Genomic DNA, 19,410 nt, shown 5'->3' with positions numbered 1-19,410 from the left:
AGGCAGGTCCGAGATACTGTAAGCGATAATATTGAAATGGAAGGAGTATCAGACCACTGCAAATCTACGAAGACCCGGCCGTCCCTCTAAACTTTCAGCTCATTCAAGGAGAAGACTGATCAGAGATGCAGCCATGATCACTCTGGATGAACTGCAGAGATCTACAGCTGAGGTGGGAGACTCTGTCCATAGGACAACAATCAGTCGTATACTGCACAAATCTGGCCTTTATGGAAGAGTGGCAAGAAGAAAGCCATTTCTTAAAGATATCCATAAAAAGTGTCGTTTAAAGTTTGCCACTAGCCACCTGGGAGACACACCAAACATGTGGAAGAAGGTGCTCTGGTCAGATGAAACCAAAATCGAACTTTTTGGCAACAATGCAAAACGTTATGTTTGGCGTAAAAGCAACACAGCTCATCACCCTGAACACACCACTGTCAAACATGGTGGTGGCAGCATCATGGTTTGGGCCTGCTTTTCTTCAGCAGGGGCAGGGAAGATGGTTAAAATTGATGGGAAGATGGATGGAGCCAAATACAGGACCATTCTGGAAGAAAACCTGATGGAGTCTGCAAAAGACCTGAGACTGGGACGGAGATTTGTCTTCCAACAAGACAATGATCCAAAACATAAAGCAAAATCTACAATGGAATGGTTCACAAATAAACATATCCAGGTGTTAGAATGGCCAAGTCAAAGTCCAGACCTGAATCCAATCGAGAATCTGTGGAAAGAACTGAAAACTGCTGTTCACAAACGCTCTCCATCCAACCTCACTGAGCTCGAGCTGTTTTGCAAGGAGGAATGGGCAAAAATTTCAGTCTCTCGATGTGCAAAACTGATAGAGACATACCCCAAGCGACTTACAGCTGTAATCGCAGCAAAAGGTGGCGCTACAAAGTATTAACAATTTTTCAGCTTTTTATTTGTTAAAAAAGTTTGAAATATCCAATAAATTTCGTTCCACTTCATGATTGTGTCCCACTTGTTGTTGATTCTTCACAAAAAAATTACAGTTTTATATCTTTATGTTTGAAGCCTGAAATGTGGCAAAAGGTCGAAAAGTTCAAGGGGGCCGAATACTTTCGCAAGGCACTGTATTTCACTGCTGCTCTTTAATTACTTGTTACTTTTTTTAAACTGCATTGTTGGTTAGGGGCTCGTAAGTAAGCATTTCACTAAGGTCTACACCTGTTGTATTCAGCGCACGTGACTAATAACATTTGATTTGACATATGCAAAATGGAGTTGAGTCAGTCAAGTTACTAAGGAGGTAAAGGAGATTCAAAAATATTAACAGACAATGTCAATAAGATCACCTGAGGTGGTCGTAGGGGCAGGCTTCATCAAAAGCTGCCCTAAACTGGATGAATCCATCTGCGGGGAGCTGGTGAGAGCAGACCATCCTAAAGAAGTCAGCAGCCATGGGGGCCAGGGGGCTGGGGGCAGCATCCGGCAGGGGCAGGGGGTCAATGTGGAGAACACACACAGCTAGGTTCCCCAGTGTCAGCCTGAAGACCAGCTCTGGCCTGGACTCATCACTGTGGGCTTTGGTTGGGTGGGCTGACACACAGGACAAAATGTGTGAATTAATGACTTGTAAACATAAACACTACCATGACATTTCTGTTTTCTCCGGTGTCAAACAATGTTAGATTAAGAAGTTACTGTCTTAAGAACTGAATAGGAATACTGACTCAAACAGCTTTCTTCCTTTAAAAAATAATGTTTATCCATCTGCTGAATTTATTCTAAATGGTAGTGAGTGAGAGTGCATGATGCTGGTTCTTAGGCTACGTTCACACAGGCAGCCCAATTCTGATCTTTTTTCCACCGATTTTTCTTTTGACCAATCACATCAGATCTTTTCACATCAGCTCTTTTTCAGAGCTGATCTGATTGGTCAAAACACCAATTAGCGAGGAAAAAATATCACAATTGGGCTGCCTGTGTGAATGCAGTATTACAGGTCTGTCTCAGCAGTTTGTGTTGGAGTTGTGAGTCCCGTGTCAGGAATGGGCTTTCCTGGGACTGCTTCTCCCTCTGTCTGGGCACATCCAGGTAATCGTCCCAGAGGATCTTAGAGGACAAAAGAACAAAGAAATGTACTATGTTACAATCCCCATACCGTTAGGTTAAGCTGCTAAACAATACAATGGACAATAAATACTGTATATTGAGGCATACCGTGGTATTGCCAGTAGACTCTCCTAGGGAGGGGGAGTAGTTACTGTTGAGTGACAGATCCACAGTGGGCGGTTCCCCCAGGGGAGGGAGGGATGACAGGCTATGAGACATGTCCATGTCAGCCATGGAGAAGAAGACATCCTCTGTGCCAACAACAAAGAAGCTAGATCAAACAATTGTTAATGATATCAAGATATGGGCCTACAAAAACAAAAAGCTCAATCCAAATCACCAGGTTATTAAATATAGTAGGTGCGGGTAACAGTTCATCCGAACCTCGGCTGGACACAGTTCTGGTGGTCTGGCTCACGAAGAGGTCAGGGTCGGACTCCTTCTTCAGGCAGCGGTTTAGCTCCATATGGAGCCGATACTCATCCTCATGCTGCATGGGACGGTTCCTCTTGTCCTTCCCCCACTCCGGCCCAGCTTCGCACACAAAAGCAGAGGATTTTAGTGTTTCACTCACCAACGTCTGACACAGCTCCTTTTAAGAAGCCTCTCCTTCCAGTTCTCTTTTCAGTTCTCTGCTGCCAATGACTGGAACGAACCACAAAAATCTCTGAAACTGGAAACACTTATCTCCCTCACTAGCTTTAAGCACCAGCTGTCAGAGCAGCTCACAGATCACTGCACCTGTACATAGCCCATCTATAAATAGCCCCAACAACTACCGCTTCCCCTACTGTATTTATTTATTTTGCTCCTTTGCACCCCAGTATTTCAACTTTGCACACTCATCTACCATTCCAGTGTTTTAATTGCGATATTGTATTTACCTCGTCACCATGGCCTATTTATTGCCTTTACCTCCCTTATCTCACCTCATTTGCTGACATTGTATATAGACTTATTTTTCTACTGTATTTTTGACTGTATGTTTGTTTTACTCCATGTGTAACTCTGTGTTGTTATATGTGTCGAACTGCTTTGCTTTATCTTGGCCAGGTCGTAGTTGTAAATGAGAACTTGTTCTCAACTTGCCTACCTGGTTAAATAAAGTTGAAATGTAAAATTAAAAAATATATATATATATATATATTCAATTACCATAATTAAACCAACCTGAGCCTGAAAAAACTCCAAACATGTCCAAGAGTAGGTGAACGTGCCGTGGAGATAGCAGCACGATCATTGTGCTAATCTGTCCATCAACATCCAACTGAAAAACAAAAATACTGTTGTAAAGACCAAGACAATAGACATTTTGTGCATTTCAGCGTGTCCAAGTTTCACAGTTGCTGTGCCATTTCAATCATGTGAGAATGCTGTACCAACCTTTGCTCCAGGCATGGTTTGATTCTGTTTCAGGACAAGGGACAGTTCAATTCTGCCGCTAAGGTGACCAATCTGCATGGGTTCAAAGAGTGTTGCTGAGGAAACAGGCTCTGTGAACTGGGGGTGTGGCTCACAGATGATTCTAGGGTTCCAGCTGGGGGATAGCTTGGCCTCTGTCTCCTGGGGGGGTGCAAAAAGGGGGTGCATTAGTATATGTTCTCTATACTTACAAAGTACACAGAGGATTATTTTAATGTAGACTCACTGTTGGGGTGGGTGAGGACTTGAAGCCGGCTCTGGCCGCCTCTGAGAACTCGTCCCAGAAGACGGTGACTCCCTCCAGCTGCAAGTTTTTATGTGCAAATGTGGTGGGTTGGTGCACATTTACGCTGGAGCTCTCCTCACCAGTCTCATCACAGTAAACAATCCTGAACAACACAACACAGATAAGGATGTAAGAGCTCATGTAGAGTGTAAATGTATCGAAAATGCTAAATAAAATCAGAAATACCTAAGTTAAAGGTATTGGGCACTACTTGAAGATAAATGTGCAAGTAGTTCCCTACTTGTAACCTCAACTTACTTGTTGATGCGCAACTCAAGAGCGATTCCTGTTTTGGAATTTTCCGTAAAATGTTCGATTCTGAGAACAGTGTCCAAAAAAGTCACCTTGACCCTTCTCAGAACTAAAGAAATGACAAAGAAGACATTGTTATCAATCCTCTGATGCTTGGAAAGAAAGCCCACTCAAGTGTTGTTGTATGGTAATGATCTACCACACCCGTCTCTATGGTCTCTGCAAACTTCTCCAATCCCTCCAATGGCTGGAAGCTCTCCCCCAAGTCATCTGTTAGTCTCTGGCTCAGACACTCTTTGGCAAGCTGCATGCTACTCGTCATGAAGCTGGACCAATACATGGGTTCCATACCTGAGGCTAGAGGCACACAAGGGTCAACATTGTCAACATGGTTTATTTATCTGTAGTTGATGTGGAATCGCTAGCTAGTTAGATGTGTGTGCACTAGTAGCAGCCATAATGCAATGATGATGATGAAGAGACAAACAGAGATGGAGGTGATTGAGGTGTCCCCTCACCCATACGTGGTATGGGTCTGAACACCATCTCCAACCCCTTGACCTCCAGGGCACAGTTCTCCTGCAGCAGGGACGCCCATGGTACGGTCAGAGAGATGGTCTGGATGAAGCCCTCTATTACCTCGAAGGGGGCATCCACTGACTCAAGGATCTCATTTAAAGACTGAGGGGGGAGAAAAAGCTCTCAGGCAAAGGTACACTGTCAGTATGTATGTCAATACAAATCCCATTATTAATATTTGCTTAGCTACATTACAAAGGTTGAACTTACCCACTTGTCCAACGGCACTTGTGCCAGTGATCCAGTGCCTTGATAGAGGTCTAAGCTAAGCTGATCTAAGCTCAGCTTCTCTTGTAGGAAATTGCCCAAATACCGATGCAAAAGGTATCTGCATGCCCGCTTCTTTAAAGATTCAGAAAATGGCCAAGGCATGTTGGTCTGATAATTGTGGTGGCTTCCAAATGGCTGTTGAATTCAGTATTCAACAAATATGTTGTATGGAGAAAAAGGATGTTGGATAACTATATATTTATCTTCAAATAATTTAGCATTGGTAGTATCAGACTTGTCATTCTGATGACTTCCAAAAGACAGGAAAACATCCTTTACACCCAGGGAGAAGGAGATCTGTAGTAATAATTTCAACTTCAGTTTGCCGTACCTGCCAATGAGATGGAACATAACATTGAAACTCTCAACTATACATTTGATCACCACATTAGATGACAAGTTACTCAGTACCAGTACCATGTACAGAAGCAATATTATTGTCACTCCCAGGAGGAGAGGTAGACAGCATTACTGTTAGTAGCTGCATGTTATTTACACCACCCTCACCCTTAATTCTAAGCTTCGGGCTAAAATCTAAACCGAATGGGTGGCATTATCAGCTAGCTTGCCAAAACTGACTCTGGCATCACGTCATTACTTACTAACGCCGGGTGTCTGCTCATTTGATAATCCTGTCCATAACGCTAACTGAAAAAATCCGACATCTAGGGTTCTTTTAATGGTTTGACAATACTGCTAGCCCCAAAATAATCTTACAGTTTGATATCAAGGATGTAGTTAGTACGACAAGTTTGGAGGGTATGTCGATGGCTATCAAATTAAATCCCCACAGCATCGACTTGTTGTTTCTCGTCTGGGATTGTTTATTAGTTAGCACCGAGCTAGCATGAACCTCTTTAACGTCTTGAATATAGCTCAACTGACATGGTAAGGCAGTATGTTACATGTCATATAATGGGTTCTATATAGCAATTTAATCACAGAATAGCTTTCATTTCTCACCTTCTGTATGAATTGTTTACAAACAGTTTCATGACTCCGCACCGTTGACGCTTTCCACGTTCCGCTCTACGTAAAAATACAGGCGGAAGTACACATTCAAACTCCACCCCCTTTCTGCGTAAATCAACTAAAAGTGTTTACTGCGCATATGCTTTTAGCAAAGCCTTTTCATGCACAAGCCATTCCACTTTAACTTTTTCGCATGACTTCTGAATAATTGCAATGTTGAAAGAGAAGGTATTATCACAATGTTTAACTACGGTGGTGTTAAAACAGAACAACTGGCATTGATCAGAAGATTTTGATATCTGAAATTGTGAGTCGTTATTGATTTTCCTGTTTGTGACAATCTTGATTATTATTATTTTAAATTATTTGGTTATTGATATTGTTAATTAATAATTTACAAAGTACGCTTTGGCAATATCTACATTGTTACGTCATGCTGATAAAGCAATAGAAATCAAAATCTTCATGAACAAAAATCTTTGTTGATCACCCGGAAGTACAGTAAAAACAACCACGGAGGAGGTGAGTAACGCAGCTAGAAAAACTAATTTGACAAAAAGGACAATATTTCCTGATACTGTTGAAGTTTACATATATTCATGATTATATCATTGTAAAAACAATTCCTACTATAAAGAGAACCCATAGCCACGGATATTGGCTGCTATTGGCCGTAAGCTAGCTAGCAAGCTAACATGGTGATGATGGTGGACTGTCTTGTCACTGAATGATAAGTGGTAAACAGTAATAACTATGTTATTGGATACTAGCGCTAGTCATACTCTAACTCGTCACAATAGTTTTCACATTATTAATTAATTAATTAATTCAAAACCATCACAACACACCAGCCTTTAAAGCCCTACTAATATTTGTTAGCCATCACAGACTGGGCCCAGCCACCAAAAAAAGTAAACCCTTGAGCTAACGTTAGGTGGATTCCATGATGGTGGAACTTGCTTGTGTCATCTACCTCCTTGGATATAGTGCGAGGAACGTTCATTTAAAGCTTTACATCTTAGTTTACAATGTATCCGATGACCACAAAAACACATGTATTATTGTATGGTAAAACACTTGTAGTTAAAACAGTTGTACTTAGCTAGGATAAATAAAGGTGGGAAAAAAAGGATTTAGCTACTATACTTCATTTTCTGATTGTACCTTTAACCTCACAATTGTGTCTGGTGTTTTTGTGTGTGTCTGGTGAAGAAGATGGAGATAGACTACCAACCAGAGGACTCACCTGTCTCCTTATTCGATGAAGACTGTATTGATCACGTGAAGGACATGAGGTTGGAAGCAGAGGCAGTGGTCAACGATGTGTTATTCGCCGTGGCCAAAATGTATGTGTCCTCAAATTTGGACAGTGCTTTGGCTGTGGCCTACATAAACGTGGAAACAAGAGAGGGCAATCGCTATTGCCTTGAGCTCAATGAAGCTGGACTAAGGGTGAGGGATATCAACAGTATTTAATTTGTGCCATTATTTAATTTGTGATGTTCAGCTGTTATTCTATGTAGGCCTACTGGTATATGATTGACCACTCTCTATTTTACCTTACAGGTGGTTGGCTACGCCTTTGACCAGGTGGATGAGAGCTTGAGCACCCAATACTTTGAGACTATTTATTCACTGCTGGATACCCTCAGCCCAGGCTACAGAGAAGCCTTTGGGAATGCCCTGCTACAGCGATTGGAGAGGCTGCAGCAAAATGGACAATGAAAGACAAAATGGAGCTAATGATGTGGAAGTAAAACAAGGGTTGTAGGGACATCAATTGTACTATGTGAATACAAACATAGCAACCTTTCTCATCAGGTTATTGACCAGACATCTAGCTACTACTACAGAACTAATGTACTACTAAAAGGCTCTGTAAGGTCAATCCGACGTCTGCAGTGACCATACTGCATTTATTGCGATACGGCCTCTGCAGAAGTCAGGGCATTTATACTTCTTGCGCTTAGCGGAGTAAAGCAGAGCTGTTATGAAGGAAGTGAGTTTGTGTATACACAGTACCTCCCGCCCCCACCTACCATCAACCAATTATGTCAATGTGGAGCTATACGGAGCCCTCCGCATTGGGTTTCATATTCATGTTATTCACAACAATGATTTAGACCTGCTGTGTCAGTCTGTGACCAGGATTATCTTCTGTCATCATTCACATTCAGGTTTCGTGGCCTTTGTAAAGAACTGTCTGTCAAGTTTGACAATATGTCGCAGTGTTTAACCCCCCCCCCCCCCCCGGAACTCTCACACTTCATTAACCCTGCTTTACCTCTACATAGGTAGATTATAATTTAACTATGTTACTTAAGGGCCTCCTGAGTGGCGCAAATGTCTAAGGCACTTCATCACAGTGCTAGAGGCGTCACTATAGACCCGGGTTCGATCCCAGGCTGTGACGCAGCCGGCCAGGCACATGCACGCTGACTTCCATCGCCAGTTGTACGGTGCGGCTGGCTTCCAGGTTAAGCGAGCAGTCCGGCTTGGCAGGTTCGTGTTTTGGAGGATGCATGCTCTCGGCCTTTGCCTCTCCTGAGTCCTCATGGGAGTTGCAGCGATGGGACAAGACTGTAACTACCAATTGGATATCACAAAATTGGGGAGAAAAAGTACCTAAAATATATTCAAATTCAAAATGTATGTTACTTAATGAAGTTGTCCTCTGCCATCCACTGAAATAAGTATATTTGGCCTTCTATGTACATCAGCGAGTGCATGTCTCATTGAAACAGCCAAAGAGAGAGAAGATGTGGGGATTGTTTTCAAAATCCATCAACTCTGATGTTATGACTCATAAACTGCCTTAACGATTGACCACGGTATGCTCTTTGGCAAAATAATGTAAAGTACAAAAATGTACATAACCCATGTCTTAGTTACTGAAGTGTTCATTGTTGTCATGGTAGTTAAACATTTATTGTTTGGCACTTTTCATTTAACACTCCTGAGTTTTGAATAACATTGAGAAGGGTCAAATATTATTCAAAACAGTCAAGTGGCCATTATTAGAAGGATTTTAAGGTCTGCTTTTGTTATTTGGGCAAATATAATTTATGCATTTCAAACAAGGAAATGCATTTTCATTTACTATTCACATTATTTTTATGAATACTAAATACAGATGTTGGTATTGACCTGATAGTTTGAGAAGAGGTCAGATGAGGGAGACATTTTTATGAAAAATATGTGAGCTACAGTTTCGTGTGGTTGAATTGAGGACTTCCTGGTGTCTGTCATATTATAGTATATTCTCATTTATGTTTCTCTGTTAAGTACCCCAAGCTATCATACTTTTTAGGCAAACAATTAAAGCACCTGAAGATGAGTTGAAGAGGATGTATCATTGATAAACAAACTGCTTTTAGTTCCTCAGTAAAAAGCACAGAAGATATGAGCGTTTACTACTGATTCCACAACTGAGAGTCAACAGTATTTTAATTCATTCAGATTTTGTGAAGACGCTTGATGATGTTGGCTTCAAGTCCTATCAGTTTTACAGTTCTGGTAATTTTCCACAGTTATTGTAATTTGTGTTGAGAATTTAGTTGTGTGTGAAATAAATGATTGTCCACTGTAGTGTCATTTAAATTGACTTAGTATCAAATCAGTTTACCCTGTAAAGGTAATTAGAATTTTTACTGTCATTGTTTGATGCTTACATTTGTGCAGACCAACAAAAGCTAGTTAAATACGTTTAATTTCCTTGTAATCTGCAATTTTGTTGCACTTATTGCTTTTGAAATGAGTGGTGTGTGTGCATCGGTTTTACCAAGGTGAATGAGTAAACCCTGTTATCCCATGTAATAAATTCTTAGGATCTTGAAAATGCTGAGGCATGTGTTATGTTCTTTTATTTGGTTATGGGCTTTGAAAGTTCAACAGCACACAACAGCATTTTATTTTGAGACATCTGCTTGTCCTTAATGTTAATCAGATGCGAAGGCAAATTACCAAAAAGGTAAAACTATAATACTACAAAATGTACGATTAAATAAAGACTATAAGATGTAACTATTAAGACATCTTGATTTTAATATCTAACCATTGCTGTTTGACAGTACAGAAGAATAAAAAATCCCCTCCCAAATTACTGAGTTACAACATATTTAGCAGTCAAAAGGAAATACAGTACATGCCAAATAGCTTTTCAGACCACACAGCAGCCTGTAAAAAATAAGCAAATATCTAGAAAGTTGCACTGCAATGTAAATAAAGTCTAGGAATTGATTGTTCACAGGAACATTAACAGACTCATTCTGATCAATCATTGACACTATTTGGCAGATGACTGAGTAGAATTTAGCAATACTTGGGTCATTCCATCAAATCAGTACCTTTTGGGTAGCGTAACTTGGTCAATATTTTTTATTTTATTTCACCTAATTTTAACATTCTGTCATGAAGAGCACATGTTCAACTTAATAAAACAAGTTTTTCCCCATCTCAAAAGGTTAAATAAAGTATATGACTATAGTAAGTACCTAATAAGTGTCAAATAAATTAACAGGGTTGACGATTTCATCTTAAATCAGCCATAAATCCGGTTGTAACGGGGAATGGAAGCTTGTGTGCAACAGGGAGGAAATTGTCAAAGACTCCAGCCACCCAAGTCATAGACTGTTCTCTCTGCTACTGCACGGTAAGCTGTATCGGAGTGCCAAAGACTGAAGAGCTCCTTAACAGCTTCTACCCCCAAGCCATAAGACTGCTGATCAGTTCTCAAATGGCTACCCAGACTATTTACATTGACCCCCTTATCTTATTCTAATCTATTCTTATTTTTTTGCACTGACTCTCTTGCACAAGCTCCATGTACACTCACTGGACTCTAACCACATACTCACACATACTACACTGACACTCCAACAACACACACACAGACACAAAACACGCACACACACACACACACACACACACACATATATTGACGCCACACACACATACATTCACATTCCTTCACATATGTTGCTGCTACTCTCTGTTTATTATCTATGCATAGTCAATTTTCCCCTACCTACATGTACACATTAACTCGACTAACCTGTACCCCAGCACATTGAGTCGGTAGCAGTACCCCTTGTGTATAGCCTCGTTATTTTGATCTTATTGTGTTACTATCTTTCCTTTAGTTTATTTAGCAACATTTTGAATCTTTTTCTCTTTTTTTACTCTGCATTGTTGGTTAAGGGCTCGTAAAGTAAGCATTTCATGTTAAGGTCTACTACACCTGTTTTTATTGGGCACATGTAATACAATTTGATTTGATACATTTGAATGCAAGCTTCACAAGAAAAGTAATTGTTAAAACATTTCTAGCCTGTCTATCTATGGGCAACAGGGTTGATGTGTTATGCCCGACCTGCTCTGTTTTCCACCACAAAACACCAGAAAAATGTCCAGAAAGAGTAGAACCAGCTCTGGTTTTGCGCACACTCGGGCTTGTGCGGTGGAGGAGATCTTCGTGGGCTATACTCAGCCATGTCTCAGGGTAGTAAGTTGGTGGTCTGTTGATATCCCTCTAGTGGTGTGGGGGCTGTGCTTTGGCAAAGTGGGTGGGGTTATATCCTGCCTGGTTAGCCCTGTCCAGGGGTATTGTCGGACAGGGCCAAAGTGTCCCCCGACCCACCCCTGTCTCAGTCTCCAGTATCTATGCTGCAATAGTCTATGTGCTGGGGGCTAGGGTCAGTCTGTCCTATCTGGTGTAATTGTCCTGTCTTATCTTGTTTCCTGTGTGAATTTAAGTATATACGGCAACAAAAATTGGCAAAGAAATTAATACTGAATACAAAGCTTTATGTTTGGGACAAATCGAACAACACATCACTGAGTACCACTTCATATTTTCAAGCATGGTGGTGGCTGCATCATGTTATGGGTATGCTATCGGCAAGGACTAGGGTATATTATTTTTCTTAAATAAAAAAATGAATACAGCTAAGCACAGGCAGGCAAAATCCTAGAAGAAAACCTGCTTCAGTGTTCTTTCCAACAGACACTGAGAGAGGAATTCACCTTTCAGCAGGACAATAATCTAAAACACAAGGCCAAATCTACACAAGTTGCATCAAGACGGCATTGAATGTTCGAGTGGCCTAGTTAGTTTTAACTTGAAAATGGCTTTCTAGCAATAATCAACAACCAACCAGACAGAGCTTGAAGAATTTTTATAATAACTAGATGGTAATTTTCCATGAACAAAAATTGGTGGGACTTGCTTCAACTCTACAAGTATTTTTGTAGTAGTGGAAGCCAAGCACTTAAATATAGTCAAAGTTCAATTTAGTAAAATAATTGGTCTGATTACTTTGATAGACTACACTATCAATCTTATTACTTTGGATTATGGGGTAGTTAGATCACATATTTCATCACAAATAACTACACTCAGACTAGCCTACTACACTTTTATACACTCTCCTAGTAGAATACCACAGTATATGCAAACTGTAATAATAGAGTACAGAAGACAAGGAGGCGTTGTTGAAGTACAGTATATGTAAACTGTAATAAGTGTACAAAAAGCTAGCGTTGTTTAAAATAAATTAAAATCTTTAATTGTATCCCGAGGGGGGAAGGTAGTGATTGGTAGTAGTTATTACTATTCTGATTTCAGATTTGAATATCAGAGAAGTAGACCAAGGTGCCATGCCCTTTATGTTATCTACGATGCGTTGTTGGGAAAAGTCACATGTGACAAAAGTCACAATGTTTACTCATTATCTCATGCTTAGAATGTGCTCCCCCATTGTTATAATTAGAACGTTCTGAAAAGTTCCATGGTGGGAAGTTAGCTAAATGAGTTGATGTGGTTACAAAAACTGCTATACCTTGTTATTGGTAGTAGATATCTGTTCTTATTACCAGATTTGAAAAGCAGAGAAGTAGACCAAGATGTCATACCCTCTAGCTGTTTGTCTAACTTGTCTAACTCAAAATCTGAGACCCTAAGCTGCAAATATAGAAAACGTGCTGTAGCCTACCTTCAGAGATGGTGTAATTATTTTTGGACAGGGGGTAGAGGATTTTTCTTTCCTAATTTAAATATGTTTTTGCTTGTAATTTTCTAAACGTTTATAGGCTATTTGTTAGTCATCTTGTCTATTATTAGACACACGCAGACTCTATTCTGTCATTATATGTTGCCCTAGAAGACTAAATAAACCCTTACTCACCAGAATGTCAAATTATAGTTGACATCGTTAAAGTTCTCTGTCATATCTGCTTCTTTCCCGGAGCAAAGACGTTTAGAGACCAGGGAGAAAATGCAATAACAACCAAAACTGGGAATGATTTTCTGTGCAGTCTGAACTGTCTGAACTGTTGAAAGAAAATGTGAAAATGACCCAACATGTTTCGGGTAAGATTTCAGTTCAGCTTGGTTGCGCAGATAATGTGGTTGAAATACTATAATCTTTTATGATAAAGATAGCACCTCTAGTCCCTAACTGAGCATTCGTATTCTCTCAAGGAAAAAAATAAATCATATTTCTCCACTCCTGTTCTCTCAGCCTGGTCTCAGACTAGACATAACATTGTAAACATAAATTCGGGACACTCAAATTAGAATGATATGTTACCTTTGGTATGGTTACATTAGACAGAAGGTTACTTGAGGTGAACGTCTAGCAACCTTAAGGTTGCGTGTTTGAATCTCATCATCTCCAGCATTTTAGAATCTCATCAACTTTAGCAACTACTTACTACCTTTTAGCGACTTTGCATGTTAGCCAGTGGCGACCCATCATTCAGGGCAGGTGGGGCTGAGCCCCGCCTGTTTTGAGCACCACCTGTTTAGCTAAAAAATATATATCAATATTTGTTGTTGTTTTTGTTGCCTGTATTGCATGTTATTTTGGCATTAATACGTGTCACATATCAGTTTGCATACAATGTAAAAATATATAAATAATGTAGTTAATAAAACACGGTCTGTTTTTTGCTTTCTTGAGTAAGGCAGCTCCAAAATGCAGGTGTTTCAGCCAAGCTCAGTGCTTTCTGTGGTGGTGGGGCAGCCAGCAGAAAACATGGAGCGTAGAGGTTGGTAATGTTCTCTAGTTGCACTGTGATTGGCTCAGTGTTCTGTCACTCATGGGGACACTGCGTCACCGCAACATCTACGGGGAGAGCTCGAAAATTCAAGCCCCTTGGGTACTGCCATAGAGTTACAGTACATTAGAAGTGCCCATCCAAGAAGACTCAAGGTCATTGCCACAGATATAATGACGTCAAATCACGTTATATCTACCGTAGCTTTGATTGGACTGATCATGTCAACATCATACTTTCAAAATATTAGCTAGCAAGCTAGACAAGTAGTCATCATCATGAATCACATCGACAATCTACTGGCAAATCCTTTTCAAGCCTTGTCATATGAGGAGAAGTTATAGATAAAAATCTATCGGTGCTCATCGGTCATTGGGCATAAACATTACACAACAAGTTGGATATTGCAAATTCAACAATGAGTGGTTTGGAAGGAATCAGTGGCTAACTGCAAGCCTTGCAAAGGCACTCACTAGCCTACTATTCAGTGGAGTGGGTGTGTGGTCCAAGTCTGGGTTTAAGGGTCTCTTTTCCAAGCTTAAAAGGATAAACATTCAACACCAAGAGCCAGAGAAGGTTGAATACATTGGCCATGCTGTCAATCCAGCATGCCTTCTGCCGCATTCAAAACAGTGAGTTCAAGACAACTGAGAACTTGGGAAAAAAAGAGGGTCTCTTTCTAGAGCTCTGACCTGAAAATCACTGACGTCATGATTCAACATTGTTTATTTCAGTGTTCCCAGTTGTCTTGAAAGCACCATAAATCCAGAGAATGCCACATTTTGATTACAAAGTTTGATGACAAAATTTGCCCACAAGGACCGTCGCGCCACCTTCCTGTTCAAGTGAGCACAGAATAACAAGGTGAGTCCAAAAATGTCTTGTATGCTGCTGTATAAATTATGTAATATGCCAGGGAAATATGTACATTGTAGCTAAGAAAGTAATAGTAAGGGTATGTTGTGTAGTAAGCTGTTAGTAGCCCATGTGCCTCACCCTAATAATTTGGTCCCTTTCCCCCTCATAACTTAGCCTACTGTTCTGACTTGTTGGTGCACAAGTAGCGTATAGCCTGTTTTAGGGAAATGTAATCATCGAATATTGTAAGCGCTTTCATTGTCTGCTTATATCCCCTTTTATTTATCCTATGGTTCTGACTTTGTGTACAGGGAGAATACTGTAAGAATGGCCAATTTTTTTAAATTCTGTTGCTGTACAGCAAAAGTGCTGAACAAATAGTTATATTGACTATGTCCATCCTATCTCGCTCATTAATGTCTTAATTGAAATTACGGATTGCCTCTTATCTGCTCGTCATTCGCTTACATGCTGATGACACCGCTTGCATCACGTGCGCTCGCGTTGCAAAATAAATGTACACATACATGTTATTCCATTGTTGCACCCACACTGCTTGTGCGCATCTGCGTAGTCAGACGCTAAAATAGAACTTGATTCTATTTGTGACACTTGACGCACTGCAAGTCCTGCCTCTCCCATCTCCTCATTGGTTTTTAGGAGCATATATGATTGAAAGATTAACTGAGGTCCACACTCCAGTCCAGTTGGTTGTGGTAATGCACCTTAAAGTTGGTTGCCAATCATCATATAAAGTCTAAAGAAGAAGAAGCCTGGAGGAGAGATTACTAGAAACAAACTCAGTTTACCGTTTTATCTGTGGATTAATTGTCAGAGTAGAGGACCTTGTGCATTTCAGGTAAAATAACAACCCAATATTTATATCCCAGGACAAATTAGCTAGCAATCCGTAATTTCAAGCTAACGAGCTAAATTGCCATAAATGTTTAATGCTTTTCGCCTGTCTCCAAATTAATATAATTGGTTCAGAGTTTGTTTTGATATTTCAACCTGCGTGTCCTGGTCACGTCTGGTGTGGGTGGACAAAATCAACTTGCGCTTGATGGCGCGTGCGGTCTGGTCAGCATGTTATGCCATAGTTTGTACTTCTCAATTTTCAGTAGAAACCCCATTTGTTTAAGCAAGTCAGCCATATCAGCTATGCTTTTTTAAAAGGCAGTAAATGAGTCTGAATTAACTGTTTCGCTGCCAGACAAGGCTCCGCCAGGTGTAGCAGTGGTAGGGATTCACTCTATGATTCTGAAAAGAAAGCCCTGCTGTTAGGACAGCTTTATGTAGGCCCTAACAGTTTGTGGGCACCGTTTGTCACCGTTATAGTGCAACTAATGTATCGTTTAGTGTTGTGTAGTGGGTTTGCTGGCATGCATCTAAAAATGTTTTGGGGAGTTTGCTCCACCAAGACTGGCATGCTAAAATCGCCACTGATGTTAGCTAACCCTTCCCCTAATCATAACCCTTTTAGCTAACCATTCCCTTAACCTTAATCCTTTAACCTAACCTTAACACTAGCTAATGTTATCATTAGCCAACTAGCCACCTTTCGCAACAACAAATTGGAATACTTAACATTTTGTATGTATTTCAATTAACATGTTGTATGAAATGTATGAAATGTATGCATTCACTACTGTAAGTCGCTCTGGATAAGAGCGTCTGCTAAATGACTAAAATGTAAATGTAAATGTAAATGAAATGGATGATGGACATCCACCAATTAATACATACCATACGAAATATAAAATGTAGTGTATCAGATTTACGTACAGGATAATCTGAAATGCGCTGAGATCAGGTTGGTTCCCCAGTCAAAATTTACATTTGGTGTATCATTTTACAGCAAGAAATGCTTAATTCAAAATGTGGAAAAAGTCAAAAGGGGTGTGAATACTTTCTGAAAGCACTGTATACACACACACACACCCACTGCTGCTTCTGTGCTTTATTTTTTACTCTTATTATCTATCCTGATGCCTAGTCAGTTTACCCTGCCTTTATGTAAATATCTACCTCAAATATCTTGTACTCCCTGTATATAGCTTAATTATGGTGTATTTTATTCCTCGTGTTACTATTTAACTCTGCATCGCTGGGAAAGGCTTGTAAGCAGGCATTTCTACACCTGTTGTAGTCGGTGCATGTGACAAATAAAATGTTCAATGTTTCTTTTGAAAACATTTTTTAAAGGAATAGTTTCACAATATTAAAAATGAGAGTTCAGTTCAAGTATGATGAATCACAAATCACATTAAATAATCATCTTCAGAAATTACTTTGTCAAAGCAACAAAATAGCAAGAGCTTTACAATGATGGTGAAAACTTGGAGAAATGTTGGGTTTAAGTGGGTTAAAATCTTCCTAAAAGTCACAGATGGTACACAGAGGGACATGACAAATGCTGAATTGTCACTTTAGCAACTCTTTATTCATATTAAAAATCAGATTTATTGAATTTTCAATTTAGTTTATTTTAAAAAGGGCACTTCATTTATAACAGGCTTTCACAAATCAACATTGGTGCACAATTTCTACTTAAAATATATAAAGGGATGCAAAAGGTAGGCAGGTAGCCTAGTGGTTAGAGAGTTGGGTTGCTAGTTTGAATCCCTTAGCTGACAAGGTGAAAAAAACTCAGGAGGAGTTTGGATATGCAAAAAACACATTTCCAATTCACACATGCGTATAATACACACGTGTACATGTATGGAATTGGAAAAATATAAGCACCCACAGTTATTAGGTACTCATTTGGTGGAATGACCCACTTATGCAGTTATGAGTAAACAGTTGGCCACAACATTTCAAAATGCCTGTATGAGAAGTTAAGTTTTAAAACGACTGAAAAAGCTACAGTATACATTTAAAACCTACAGAATCAATACTTAAAATCAGAATTCTTAAATTATAGAATAATTCATGAAATGTGTATGTGGGTTATTCTCAGTTTAAGCAGTTCACATTAGAATCCCTTTTTTTAAATTCCCTTCAGCTGGTACTGCAGACAAATCTCAGCTTACGATCTGGACTGGGAACTTTATGCAGAACAAGTCTTTGCCAGTGTCATCTCTCAGCTCCCATTCAACAACCAGCTTGATCTAGAAATTAAGACAAATTGAGATTTTGTCCAGTATTGGGAGACATTGGATCAGTAATGCACACAAATGCTTCCCTTTTAAATCGACATCTTTGAGGCTATCTTTTTATACTTTAGGGTCACATTGAGGAAATGAAAAGAGGAACATCTTGTTTTCAGCATTCTCAAGAGCATTAAAATGGTGTGTTCAATTATTTCAGGCATACTTACAGAGGGGTACTCAGACTTCACTGGAAGCTGAGTCACATAGTGATAGCTCTGTGCCTTCTGAATGGGGCACTCAATCCCAGACTTGCAGCCGTCTTCAATGGGGATGGGGAATGGAATGGGAACGCCAGCGATCACACCGTGGACAATTGCTTTACTCGTCTGGCTCTCAACCGCTAAAAAAAAAAGAGGCACAGGAGGGATTAACAAAAATGGCACATTTACTTTCAATGAACAAACATCTGTTGATGATATACTTACCACTGTTGAATGTCACATTGACAGCATAGGCCTGTCCTTTATGGAGCTCACATGGTTGTTTAGGACAAGGTTGGATGTCAACAATCACCACCTTACCAACATCAGAGCCTGGAGAGAACAGAAGACAGATTCCATTGTCACTCATTCTAGTAATGAAACCAAGCCAAAGATTCACACATTATAAAATCTGTAATTTTGGTACACTACCCTTGTAACTAATAGGTTATACATCATCACCTGACAAGATGACCAATTTTTTATCAAAGCGCCAACACCTCAATCAAAACTTACCACAATCTACAAATTTCACAGGTTCTGCACAGGTGAGAGCAATAAGGGAGAACAGAACAATGATGGAAGCAGCGTGAAAATCCATAACTGCAATCTGGCCCTGAAAGATGTTAGAGAAAGATTCTTACAGCTGCGGTTTCAAAAACTTCAATGACTACAAGTTAGGAAAGCACAGAGACCAGAGCTATATATAGCCATACAGACTGTCTCAACAAGCAAATTCAGTGAGCAAAAGTATTCTCAGTTCATTCAATCATATGACTCGTGTGACTAGTACTAGATGTCTACTTAGCTAGCTAACTCCTCCCAGGAAAAACAGCCCGGATTAGTACATTGTGTAGTCCAGAGGGATATACTACAAAGCAGGATTAATGAGTTAACCAATTTACTTTGATAAACAACCAGAAATAACTATTCATTTTCTGGTATATTAAGAAAGCAACGTTTAGATATGCGTTTTTGGTTGTTGAGTCAATTAGAGCGTGCCCATTTTTATGCTCATCTTCCTAAAAAAGAAAGTTATTTCAGAATATTTTGGCAAAATTAGTTGGCTAAATCATTGATCTTGCTTTTTAGTGTTGTTGTGATGTCTACAGTAACAAATAAACATTCACTAGCTAACTACCTTTCCATCTTCGTATGGTGAATATACACCGATCTAATATTTAGTGATAAATATATATTAGGCGAACAAAACTTTTAGATACAGACCTCTCTTCTATGCTTCAGGTGCGAGCTCACAGACACTCCTTACTTCCTT

The 19,410-nt window shown here is 39.8% G+C and overlaps 3 protein-coding genes across 17 annotated transcripts in view; 1 reads left to right on the top strand and 2 right to left on the bottom strand.

Annotated features, from left to right (window-relative positions):
• The window catches only part of LOC106591759 (autophagy-related protein 2 homolog B), a 30,835-nt gene extending 24,885 nt beyond the window's left edge, over positions 1 to 5,950 (bottom strand). For 10 of the 13 annotated variants that reach the window (XR_006769422.2, XR_006769436.2, XR_006769429.2 and 7 more), the window contains exons 1-12: positions 5,855 to 5,950; positions 4,832 to 5,222; positions 4,561 to 4,723; positions 4,247 to 4,399; positions 4,049 to 4,151; positions 3,731 to 3,893; positions 3,466 to 3,645; positions 3,238 to 3,349; positions 2,467 to 2,616; positions 2,191 to 2,333; positions 1,971 to 2,082; positions 1,323 to 1,566 (exon numbers count right to left, since the gene is read on the bottom strand). Coding sequence is in view for 10 of the 13 variants with exons in the window: in XM_045716172.2 (XP_045572128.2) it covers positions 1,323 to 1,566; positions 1,971 to 2,082; positions 2,191 to 2,333; positions 2,467 to 2,616; positions 3,238 to 3,349; positions 3,466 to 3,645; positions 3,731 to 3,893; positions 4,049 to 4,151; positions 4,247 to 4,399; positions 4,561 to 4,723; positions 4,832 to 4,993 (1,685 nt within the window). In the remaining 3 variants the exon portion in view is untranslated. The remainder of the gene's footprint in view (positions 1 to 1,322; positions 1,567 to 1,970; positions 2,083 to 2,190; positions 2,334 to 2,466; positions 2,617 to 3,237; positions 3,350 to 3,465; positions 3,646 to 3,730; positions 3,894 to 4,048; positions 4,152 to 4,246; positions 4,400 to 4,560; positions 4,724 to 4,831; positions 5,223 to 5,854) is intronic. The other 3 variants (XM_045716177.2, XM_014183548.3, XM_045716176.2) reach the window with 2 other exon arrangements.
• A 70-nt stretch (positions 5,951 to 6,020) lies between these two features.
• On the top strand, positions 6,021 to 9,707 carry gskip (gsk3b interacting protein). Of its 3 annotated transcripts, none has more exons than XM_014183756.3 (3): positions 6,021 to 6,170; positions 7,076 to 7,315; positions 7,430 to 9,707. In XM_014183756.3, exons 2-3 carry the CDS (start codon positions 7,079 to 7,081, stop codon positions 7,586 to 7,588), a joined length of 396 nt encoding a protein of 131 aa, XP_014039231.1. In that variant the 5' UTR covers positions 6,021 to 6,170; positions 7,076 to 7,078; the 3' UTR covers positions 7,589 to 9,707. The 3 variants fall into 3 exon arrangements, with proteins under 3 accessions (XP_014039231.1, XP_014039103.1, XP_014039167.1); XM_014183628.3 differs by having other exon boundaries at positions 6,027 to 6,385; XM_014183692.3 differs by lacking the exon at positions 6,021 to 6,170 and adding an exon at positions 6,203 to 6,385 and having other exon boundaries at positions 7,079 to 7,315.
• A 7,260-nt stretch (positions 9,708 to 16,967) lies between these two features.
• On the bottom strand, positions 16,968 to 19,408 carry npc2.1 (NPC intracellular cholesterol transporter 2, tandem duplicate 1). Its single transcript, NM_001140590.1, is given in 5 exon segments — positions 16,968 to 17,892; positions 18,102 to 18,274; positions 18,360 to 18,467; positions 18,651 to 18,750; positions 19,362 to 19,408. Coding segments are annotated over 4 exon segments (453 nt in total). The 5' UTR covers positions 18,736 to 18,750; positions 19,362 to 19,408; the 3' UTR covers positions 16,968 to 17,805.
• Between the last annotated feature and the right edge of the window lie 2 nt (positions 19,409 to 19,410).

The sequence above is a fragment of the Salmo salar genome, chromosome 01, assembly GCF_965601325.2.
Source record: "Salmo salar chromosome 01, fSalSal1, whole genome shotgun sequence".
NCBI lineage: Eukaryota > Metazoa > Chordata > Actinopteri > Salmoniformes > Salmonidae > Salmo > Salmo salar.
The sequence above is the reverse complement of the archived record's forward strand: the minus strand, read 5'-3'. Positions and strand labels throughout refer to the sequence as shown.